Source organism: Tupaia chinensis, unplaced genomic scaffold, assembly GCF_000334495.1.
Source record: "Tupaia chinensis unplaced genomic scaffold, TupChi_1.0 Scaffold000159_1, whole genome shotgun sequence".
Lineage (NCBI taxonomy): Eukaryota > Metazoa > Chordata > Mammalia > Scandentia > Tupaiidae > Tupaia > Tupaia belangeri.
Window position 1 is genome coordinate 80,619 of NW_006159630.1, and position 11,444 is coordinate 92,062.

An 11,444-nucleotide genomic window follows, 5' to 3' on the forward strand; every position below is an offset into this window, starting at 1 on the left:
CCGGCGCGGCCGCCCCCGGCCCCGCGCCCCGCCCAGGCCCCCCCAGAGCCCGAGGCCGGCTCTCAGCCACGGCAGCAGGTTCGGGGGTCATGGAGCCGCACGCGGCCTCAGCCACGAGCGAGAGCAGGGGTTGGGGGTAGGCGGCTTCAGGGACCGGCCCCAGAGAAGCGTGAGTACCACTCCTCCATGCTCCACTGTCAGACCGTTCTCTCGCCGCTGAAGGGCCGGATTTCCCTACCTCGCCTCCCACCTCACCAGGCACAAACTCACAGGGTCAGCTGCGACCTGATTCCTGGCTTCCCGTGTCCACCCTGACCCCACCCATGAACACGCCACATGAGCTCGGCCACCTTCTCGTCTGGCTGGCCCTCCCCGTAGGTCCCACACCCTCTTCTGTGCTCAGACAGGGACGCCAGACTCCTGCTCAGCCCCAGCCCGGCCCCCACAGGGCGGGACTCACCGAGGCCGCTCTCCTGCAGTTGACGTCACGGTCGAACACGGCAGCGACGACCAGGGCGCTGTGAGAAGAGGGCAATGTCGGTTAAAGGGAACTGCGGGAGACGGCACAAGGCACCGGCTCCAGGCACCGCTCACATGCGTGAGCCTCCAGATCCCGGGGGACGACCAGCCCTGACGTCAGTGTCAGCACACACCCGGTACCGAAAGCCACTTCGCATAGGCCTCGGGTGCGGCGTGGCCCGGCCCGCCATGGGCGCCAACAGCACGGCTGCCCAGGTCCCAGGCAGGGCCAAGGGTGCGGTTTCACATGGGACAGAGGCTCCCGCAACCAACTCCGCCATGGGAGTGACCCTCTAACCACGAAGGCAGCTACCGGGGACTCACAGACACGCAGGGCAGAGGCGAGGGCTCAGCCGCCACAGCTAAGCTTGGGAGGATGGATGCCCACCCCACACGCACAACACGCCCGGGCTTCATCCACGTTGTCCAGACCCGAGCCGAGCGCTCCTGAGCCCACGGCCGTCCCGCCTGCGCCCGTGGGGCTGCGATGGCCACTGAGCGGAGGCAGGCAGAGGTGGCCATCGCAGACCCCGTGGAGTCTGTGTGTGGGTGCAGAGCCCACCCTGAGCATGCTGGGTCCCATGAGCCCACACCCTGGGGCGGGCTGATGCGGCAGGTGCTCCAAGGTGCAGGGCTGTGCCCGTCCCTCCCACTCGTGGAATACACGAATGTACGAGATAAGCGTTATGAAGAACACGGCCACGCGACACGGCAAGATGCCATCAGCAGTGACCACATGTGGGACGGGCCCACGTGGGAGTGTGTAGGCGCTCCACAGCCTGGGCAAGCAGCAGTCATGCCATCTCGGCTGACACGACAGTCACCCGGCACAGGCAGCCCGTGACACGTCTGACACACAGAGAGAGGCCCGTGACCTCCAGGACAGCAAGCACCGCCAGGGTGGCAGCTGTGGGATCTCTCCAGGGCCAGCTCCCACCCCTACTCGCCGCAGCAGACAGGCTGGGCTGCCCCAAGAGCCTGCACCACGGCAGCTCACGCACACAGCGACCGGCAGCCCGGTGTGAATCCCCAAGGTCCCAGTGCAAGCCTGGCCCTGACAGGACAGAGGGCCAGAGGAGGGACGGCAGCACGCCGGGCCATGTCGCGCGCTCGTGCACACGCATGTGCACACTCCGGCATTAAGTTAAACAGGAAGTGAAGTGTGTACAGTCAGTGCCCCCAAGCACGACTCGTCAAAGGCCACCTGCAGAAGCCACCTGGTGCAGCGCCACCACCACACCACTCCGCAGAGCACTCTGCAGCGGGTGCAGGGCAGGCATGTGGGGCCCGACGTGAGGGCGAGCATGGGGGCCTGACATGAGGGCAAGCATGGGGGGCGTGAGACAAGACGGCCCCAGTGAGCCCTCCCGACCTGGAAGCAGTGTTGCTCTAGTCCTGCTCAGCGACTCCCCTCCCTGGCCAGGGGCCCCAGACTGGGGATGACCTATGCCTGGCAGCTCTCAACTCCGGGTGCTCGGTGCCACCAGCCACTACGCCTCCCGGGCGACATGTGGCCCACAGCAATGGCTGCCATCCTTGGCTTCGCTCCTGACAACCAAGGCAAAAACACGCTGCGGAGGCCGTGGAATCCCGGGGACGAGGGCCCCTCTCCTATTCCGAGACCTCGCGTTACTGTGACAGTCAGGCCGAGGGAGGGAGAGGGCAGTACCTGCCGCTCCAGGAACCGCTGATCCACATGCCACTCCACGGGGGTGGGCAGGACAGAGGGGGTCCCCAGAAGGAACGGGCTCCCCCAGCTCCTGCTGGCAGACGTGACGAGGCCTAGGACACCACTGCTTTCGTAATTCTTCTTGAAGTTCAAAATTAAAAGCTTCTTTAAAAGCCATTAGCCCTCTTGGGACCAGCAGTTAGCCTAATGGCCATGTCACTGGACTCCCATGTAGTCGACTCCGGTTCGAGTCCCGGAGCCGGTGGCTTAAACTCACGCCGGGCGCGTGTGCGTGCGTGCCCAAGATCCCGAGAGGAGAATGGAGGAGAAGGGAGTGCAGCGTGGCCATTCCCCCTGGGGGTGATTTCTCGCTTTCTGTCTCTATGTCTCTGTCTGTCTGTCTGGCGAGCACACGCGCCCTACAGTGAAAATCTCTCAAAAAAAAAAAAAAAAAAAAAAGAGAGAAAAGTATGGGGAGAAGGGACTAAGGTATGACTACCCTCTGGGGGTGATGTCTCTGTCTCTCTGTCTCTGGCTTTCTGGTGAGTGCACACGCCCTATAGCAAAAACCTCTCCAAGAGAAAAAGCCACTGGCCCTCTGAAGACCCTAAATGACGCTGTGAGAGCCTTCTTTTTATTAGCTGAAACGCGAAGTAATTCAGAAGAGCTTAAGTAGCAGAAAACCACACCACTTCAGCAAACGCTCTACCATACAGCCATCGTCAAAAGAGGGGGAATTTGGACTTAACATTAATGAGGGGCCAGCAGTTGGTACAATGCTTACCTTGCTGGACGCCCACGTACTCAACCACAGTTCAAGTCCCAGACCCGGCAACTTGAAACTCACGTTGGGCATGTGTGCGTATGTGTCCAAACTCCTGAGAAAAGTATGGGGAGGGAACCAGCAGTTAGCGTAATGGCTATGTCGCTGGACTCCCACGTAGTCGACCGCAGTTCGTGTCCCAGACCCGGTGGCTTAAAACTCACGCCGGGCGCGTGTGCGTGCGTGCCCAAGATCCCGAGAGGAGAATGGAGGAGAAGGGATTGCGGCGTGACCATCCCCCCTGGGGGGTGATTTCTCGCTTTCTGTCTCTATGTCTCTGTCTGTCTGTCTGGCGAGCACACGCGCCCTACAGTGAAAATCTCTCAAAAAAAAAAAAAAGAGAGAAAAGTATGGGGAGAAGGGACTAAGGTATGACTACCCTCTGGGGGTGATGTCTCTGTCTCTCTGTCTCTCTCATGACTGCACGTGCCCTATAGCAAAAATCTCTCTTAAAACACACACACACACACACACACAGTAATGGTAAGGGCTGATCCCGCAGCCTAGGGGTTAAGGGAACCAGCTCCCACATAGGCCTCTGTGTGGTTCGAACCCTGGTCCCAGTGGCTATAGAAACATGTCCAGTCCATGCATGTGTGTCCTAAATCCCAGGAGGATGGAGAAACGGAGGGGACTGTGGTGTGACCGCACCCACACGAAGGGTGCTCCCCACCCCACCCATCTCTGTGTCACACACGCATGCCCGCTGGCTCACAAACAGAACAAAGGCAAGGCAGGGCCAAGGTCAAGAGCAGCCGTCGAGGGACCAGCAGTCGGCATAATGGCTATGTTGCTGGACTCCCACGTAGTAGACTGTGGTTCGAGGCCCAGATCTGGTGGCTTAAACTCACGCCTGGTGTGTGTGTGTGCGTGCCCAAGATCTCGGGAGGAGAATGGAGGAGAAGGGATTGCGGTGTGGCTATCCCCCCCTAGGGGGTGATTACTCGCTTTCTGTCTGTCTCTCTCTCTGTCTGTCTGGCGCCAGACAGCCTGTGGGACACGCCAGCATGAGTGCATGCTCAGAGTTCTGACAGGAGAAGGGAAGGCAGAGGGGCTACAGTGTAACCAGACACTTGCTGGGAAGTGGCTCGCTCGCTCTCTCAGGAAAGCATGCACGCTGTCTGGCAATAAAAAATTAAAACAAAAAACAAAAAAACTAAATAGTCAAAGTAAAAGGAATTTATCTTGGACCAGCAGATGGTGTAGTGGCTATGTCGCTGAATTCCCAGGTAGTCGACTGTGATCCAAGTTCCAAACCCAGCAGCCTAAAACCCATACCAGGCACATGAACGTGCTCGCCCCAAATGCCGAGGCAAATGGAGAAGGGATTGTGGCGTGGCCCTCCCCCCTGGGGGTGATTCCTCACCTTCTGTCTCTCTGTCTCTCTAGTGAGTGTATGGGCCCTAGAGCAAAAATCTCTCTCTCTCTCAAAAAAAAAGGAAATTATCTGACTTCAGTACAAACTTTTTTTTAAAGAGAGACTTGTGCTATAAGGCGCGTGCGCTCGCCAGAGAGGGGTGAGTGAGAACTGCTCCACACCAGCGGTGGCTTGCTGCAGTCCCTTCTCCAGTCTCTCAGAGTTTCCAGCGTGCACACACACGCACCCTCGCATTTTCATGCTGCTGGGTCCGGGACTTGAACCGTAGAGCTGGCCAGGTGGGTTCTAGCGCCTTAACCTCCATGCCACCTGCTGGCCCTAAATCTTTTTTTAAATTTTCTACAGGGAGCATACACTTACGGGGGAGACAGTCAGTCAGGGAGGAGCACACACTTACGGGGGAGCCAGACAGAGAGCACCCTCAGTCAGCCAGGGGTTCCAGTGCCCTAACCTCCACGCCACCTGCTGCCCACGACTGGATTTTTTTTTTAGAGAGAGATTTTGGCTGTGGGGCATGAGCACTCACCAGAGACAGAAAGCCAGAAATCACCCCTGGGGGGATGGCCACGCCGCAATCCCTTCCCCTCCATTATCTGCCCAGGATTTGGGGCACACATGCACACGTGCCTGGTGTGAGTTTAAAGCTACCAGGTCTGGGACTTGGACCACAGGCAACCACGTGGGGGTTCAGCAATGTAACCATGACACCATCTACTGATGTACACACTGGGAATTTTTTTTAACTACTCTAATTTCACTCACGACAAAACTGGCTCATCTAGAAATACGTGGTACTTCAAATAAGCAGGCACAGGACGCAGGCTGGACAGTACGTGGGCGTGCTTCCCTTCGTGCCCGCTCCCGCGGGGCCTCTCGGGCACCCACGTCTCAGAGGGGGCATCCAGAGCAACCTGAGACGGCAGCGAGGACCAGCCTGTCTGAGCCAGAGGTGCCGCAGTGTCTCCCCTGCTTGCTCTCGCTCACGGAGTTTACGTGATATTCACCAGGAGTTCCCAGCACAGAGGACGGTCCACCTCGGGCAGAAGGGGGTCTCTCTGGTCCGCAGCCAGGGGGAGCTACACGCCTCGGCCTGCTCCGAGCTCCAGCAGCTTGCTATCAGCAGCCTCAGCAGAGTACACGGCGCCCACCGACCAGGGCTGCTCCCAGCCACAGACGCGAGACCGCCGTCTGCCACAGAGCTGGTGGCGTTGCTGCGAGCACCGGGCCAGCACTGACTGCCACCGTGCTCTGGGACGCTGACATCCTCCTTCAGAGAAGTAAGACCTGCCTGTGGCCCCTGTACCTAGCTGACACGGGGAAGCTCCGCAGGCTGCCCGGTCACACTTGGCTGACCTGGAGAAAACTGACCGGGGTTTGGACTCTCTCCACGTTACCTTCTCTGCAAAAGCAAGAGCTATCTTCCCCTGAAGTCCTGCCGTTGAGAGCCATGAGTGAGAACAAGACATAGCTTTGAGCAACACTCGCTATTTCCTGATTTTTCAGGACACTCTTGCCCTGAAGGAAGAGATCTAGGCTGAGCCGCTCCCCGGGCGGCAGCCCACGCTGCCCTGCCAGGCCGGTTTGTCGGCGGTGCGAGGCTGGGGGCAGAGCTGCCCCTGGCATGGGAGGGCCACGGCCTGGGCAGGGCTGGTGTCAACATGTGCTCGGCTTACCAAAGAGTTTCAGGTGAGGAAATCACCAGGGTGAGAGTGGAGCACGCTGGCACCAGGGCCGAGCTCCTCCTCCTCATAGAGCTGTGATTGCGGTCGGGGCATTTTCTAGATAATCGAACCTCACACGGGCTCCTCGGGGAGCTCGGCTTTTCAGAACCCTGCTCTGCCACAGAGCCATCCACCGCGATGCCATTTCTTCCACCGTCCGAGTGCAACAAGGAGGAAACACTAGCTCTCAGGGCCAGCAAATGGCATGATGGTTACGTCACTGGACTCCCACCTATTCTAACTGTGGTTCAAGTCCTGGACCCTTAAAAAACTCATGCCGGGCATACGTGTGTGCGTGCCAAAAATCCTGAGAGGAGATGGACTGCAGCGTGGTCATCCCCCAGGGGGGCGAGTTCTCTCCTTCTGTCTCTGTCTCTACAGTGAAAAAAATTAAAAGAAAACGTGAGATTTCAGAACCAACCCACGGTACTTCCAAACATGATGAAAACTACTATGAAGTTATTTTTTGATAATTACAAAGCAGAAGGGGACAAAAATAGTTAATCCAAGTTATTTTAAGCAAAAAGTGGGAATTGAGTAGAAAAAGCAAGCCCTAGGGGCCGGCAGGCGGCACGGTGGTTAAGGGTGCTAGACTCCCATATGGCAGACCACAGTTCACGTCCTGGACCTGGCACTGGCTTTCTCAGACCACAGTCCGCGTCCTGGACCTGGCACTGGCTTTCTCAGACCACAGTCCGCGTCCTGGACCTGGCACTGGCTTTCTCATTTTCTCTCTCTCCCTCACTTACTCACCCTTTCCATCTCTGGTCAAATCAAAAAATATAAATAAAGCTAAATAAAATAATTCTTAAAAAAAAAAAAAAGGCAAGCCCCTCACCCCCGCACCAACACTCGGGCACTGAGACACGTGGCGGGCCTCGGCAGGGCCCCAGCTCCTCGCTGACTGCGACGTGCCAGCCCTCGTGTCGTATGCGGAGGGACGCTCCGCTCTCCACTGACAGATGCCCAGGGCCCACTGACGAGCCTGTGAAAGTAGTTAAAGGCATCAAGATTTTATCATGTGCCAGAATTAATGGGCTGGAGACCTGGTGATTACATGCGGTCACTGTGACACAGCACGGGAGGAGGTCTGCAGGGCCACACCCCCCCCACAAACCCCGCCCTGGGCACCCTGACTCACCACCCCTCCCCACCGATGCCTGGAGTCTGGATGGGCTGGGAAGGGCTAGAGCACAGGCTCCCTCAGAACCTGTCAGACTGGCCTGGGTCCGCTGGGCGGGGACAGCACAGGTTAAGGGCTGGGGGCCTTTTTCAAGCAGAAACTCCACAGGCAGCTGCTACTGGCTGGAACCCTGGGTTAAGCAGGAGCATTTAGAAGCTGTGAAGCACAACAACGGGCCCTGCCCACTGCAGCTCTGGCCCTCCCACACAGAGGGGCACTCACTCGTGCAGCCACCCGGGAGTACCTGGGTGTCCAGACACTCGACAGCCACCGAGATCGCAAGGCCAAGTGGGCCAGTGTCTCCGGCCCCCGTGGGTGCCCCCGCCCCGCTGCTCCCTGGCCACGCAGCTAGTTACAGGCCTCACTGAGCTTCGAGCCTGCAGGCAGCCCTGTCCCCCGAGGCCGGGCTCAGAAACCAGTGCTGAAGGCCCACTTCTACCACCCGCTCACGTACCAGGCCCAAGCTTCCTGCCAAGGGACCTCCAGAGATACCTGCCCAGGCCATGCGGAGAGGGGCTAAGTTCAGGGCGGCCGTGACCACCTGCACCAGCTCACGTGCTGCAGCCCTTCCAGGAACAGATCCCGTGACCAAGTCTCAGTGCTGGTCGACCTCTGGGACCCCGTAGGGGCCAGCTCGGTGGCTTCCACAGTGGGAATGCCCACTCTGGAAGAGAAGATGCCAGGTCCCTTTGGCACCCACGGAAGCCCCGCTCCCCTCCAGGCTGTGTGGGCGGCCTGGGCCTCGGGGCCAGCAGGGCACAGTCAGTGACCACCTGCGCCGGGACCACAGGGCCAGCCGCACACCGAACTGGTGCTCAGGGCATCGGAGGCCAAGCTACCCACAGACCGTCTCCACCCATTAGGTCACCGTGGACTGGAGTGACGAACTTCTAAAGCTGTGGACAGCAGAAGTCGCCTGTGTGCCCAGGGCCTTAGGGAGCCCTTACGACAGAGGGGCCGTGTTTGTGGAAGCCTCTCCACTGCCCTGTCTCCTCCAAGCCTGCAGCTCGTGCTGACATGTAAGTCACACTGGCGCCCTCGGGGCGGGCAGGGAGCAGTCCCGGGCTCTCCCTCAAGCTGGAGCGCAGAGGGCAGCGGGGCCTGAGGCCTGGACGCGCCTCTGAGTGAGCATAGCCTCGCTCCAGCCATCTGCCACCAGCCCTCAGACCTGCTGTTCCTATCCCGTGGGACACAAGACGGCCCTGGGGAGGGGAACAGCCCCGTGGCATCCACGGCTCATGGACAAGCACGAGGCTGAGAGGACCCTGTCAGAGCCCTGTCACTCTGACATAGCGTCACCGTTTTAGGGCCCAGACTCCGCCGCAGCCGCGGCACACAGGGACACGGCGTCCTTCCTCGACCTGTCGGCGGGTTGCAGCAGCCTCTCACCTGAGACACGGAGCCAGGCCTTGGTGCCAGGGCCGTGCCCACCACTGGCAGCGTCCTCAGTGCGGTGCCCCTCACTTTGTCCTTAGTGAGACCAGAATGGTCAGAGCACCCCCACAGGGCGGCTGCAGAGACAGGCAGAGACAGGCAGCCGCCCTGTGGGCTTGCCCTGGGAGCTCAGAGGCCCTCTCCGGTGCCCGGCCTGGCCGCCGCGTCCCCCTCCACCTGGTGCTATTCACTGAGGACGGAGGTGCGGCCGCACCTGCTCCATCACCCCGGACACCCCGGCTTCAGGCAGCCCTTCTCCGGGAGGCACCGACACTACCCCGGCTCCCCAGTTTCCTCTGGGTGGACGAGACCACAGAGGCAGACGTGTTCTCGGCGTCTCCCTGAAAGGACGGGCCCTCACGGGCGCCCACGCTGCACAGCGGGGAGTGAGGGGCTCCAGGGCCTCTCCTGACCGTCAGCAACATCTGGTAACAAGAAGGACCGGCAAGAGCAGAGAGCCCTGCTGGCTAGAACTGCTCAGTGCCGGTGCCAGGTGGGGCCTGGAGACCCAGCAGCCCTACAGCTTGGGCCGTGCCCAGCTACTGGTGCCCACAGAGCACCTGGGGCCGGGGACCCGGCCCTGCCTGCCCAGGTCAGGCGAGCCCCCTCTGTGGCTGCTCCAGACCCTGGACCCACAGCCCCCAGGCATCAGGTGAGGACACGGAGCTCGAGGAGGGAGCCCATCGAACTCGGCACGGCCCCCACGCAGCTAACACAGCAGGCGCTGTCAGCGGTAGTGCTGACGCTCCGTCTGCGACGGCCCCGCTGCGGCTCGTGTGCCCGTCACTACAGGGGCTGCCTACTCTGGCTCTTATCCAACAAGCAGGGCAGGGCAGGGCACCTCAGCATCTCCAGTGCACGGGAGCTCATGCAGTCTAAGGACAGGGCATCGTCGGTGCACAGGAGGCAGCCGACCCGCTGCTCGGAACACGGTTGTTCTGCATTTCCCAAAAAAGCACCCAGTACCAGATCCAGGAAGTTGGAGATGACACCTACAGTCCTGGAGGCCTTGGTGTGGCTAGGGGCCCTTCCTCCACTCACAGACCCCACCCCGCTCCGCTCACGGATGCAGCCCTAATCTTATGGACCCGAGCCCCATACTCATGCACCTGACCCCACTCGGGCCCCTGCAGCTGCGGGAGGCTCTGGGCTCTGACCACGTGTGACCCGCCAGCTCCGGCTCTCCCATCAGAAACCAGAGAGAAGCACGTCCTCGCCTTCGCCCCTCGCAGTGCGGCCCTGAAGAGCCGTGCAGGTCACCCAGAGCGCGCTGGGCAGCACGGTTCCCAGGGAACGCCCCATGCCTGGAAACCTGGGCCAAAGCTGGGCCCAGCCTCTCCCCAGAGCAGGCCCGCCGATGGGGCTGGGCGGAAGGCTACCCCGGGCGCTGCTCAGCACCCAGAGCCTGTGCTCACAGGGCCCGCATGGAAAGGAGCACTGTCCCGACCTACCCCTGGCCGGTAGACCCTTCAGGACACTGTGACGGGCTGCCACGAAGCTGGAGGCCACATGGGAGGGCCAGGCCCCCCCAGGAGCATCCAGGTCCTGGCTGGCTACAGGACTGCAGCAGGTGCGTGGGGACTGCGAAGGGCGCCCCGGACCATGAGACAGGCCTTTAGTGGTCACATTCCCTGCTCCTAGTGCTACTCTGTGTACCGCTGACGGGTGGCAGAGGAGACCCACAGGCTCACCTGGCAACCTGGGCCACGAAGGGCCGCAGCTCCTGTGGCTCGTAGGCGCGCGCGAAGGCCCAGCACACGTAGCAGGCAGCATCCCGCACGTTGGCACCCACGCTGCACGCACCCCGCTTCTGGTCGTAGGTCAGCGCCTTCAGGATCACAGTGACAACTGCACGGGAAAAACAGGTATAAGAAGAGCCCACGGGGCAGCCACGTGTCTTCAGATGGACAGAGCCTGCCAGGGGCAAAGGTGTCAGAGTCAACCCAGACCCACAGCCTTGTCTAAAGATAGGCCCCGACAGGAAGCCGAACTTCACGGCTAGGGTCGGGTGCAGCACCGCCCGAGCCCACAGCCCGGCCTTGTCGGTGTACGTGGCAGAGCCGCTACCTGGCCCCAAAGGACCCAGGTGGGGACACGTTCGTCAGCCCAGGGGCTCAGAGGCTGTGGCAGGAAGGTGGGAGCCCAGCGGGCCCGGCTTAGAAAAAAAAAAAGGGGCGCCGGCGGCCCCGGGATGCTGCGGCATGCCAGGGCGAGGGGCGCAGCCGGGGCGAGGGCCCAGTGTCACAGGGGACACTCCCAGGAGGGAGGGAAAAGAGCACCCAGTCTGAGAGCTGGGGCTGCAATGGCACGGGGCCGCTCGCCTCCAGTCAGCGTCTGAGTCTCGGCCCAGCCCTGGGCTTTGGTCTAAGGCAGGGAAAAGGGTGGACAGCTCACGGCCTGAGAGGGGCCCACGCTGCAGGGTGTAGGAGGCTCAGAACAAGGGGCCAGGATGGAGGAGGCAGCTCATGGCCACGTGGACATCAACTCCAGCACTCAGGCGCGTGCCCAGTAAAATGCCAGCAATAGCGGACAGCCCCTAGTCCACCTGGGAGCATGGAAAGGCACCTGCTGCAACACAGTGACTTCCGGCATAAACCAAGACTCGGGCCAGAAGGTGCTGGTGGTCAGGGCACTGGACTCCCACATGGCCAACAGAGTTCGAGTCCCAGACCTGGTGGCTTGGTTTCTCACATTCCGTCTCTCTCTCTCTCTCTCTC

At 60.8% G+C, this 11,444-nt stretch overlaps 1 protein-coding gene across 1 annotated transcript in view; it reads right to left on the reverse strand.

Annotated features, from left to right (window-relative positions):
• TBCD (tubulin folding cofactor D) overlaps positions 1 to 11,444 on the reverse strand; it is a gene marked incomplete at its 5' end in the record, with an annotated part of 150,420 nt that overhangs the window by 48,354 nt on the left and 90,622 nt on the right. The window contains 2 exon segments of the mRNA XM_014586689.1: positions 461 to 518; positions 10,419 to 10,575. Of these exon segments, the coding sequence (XP_014442175.1) occupies positions 461 to 518; positions 10,419 to 10,575 (215 nt within the window).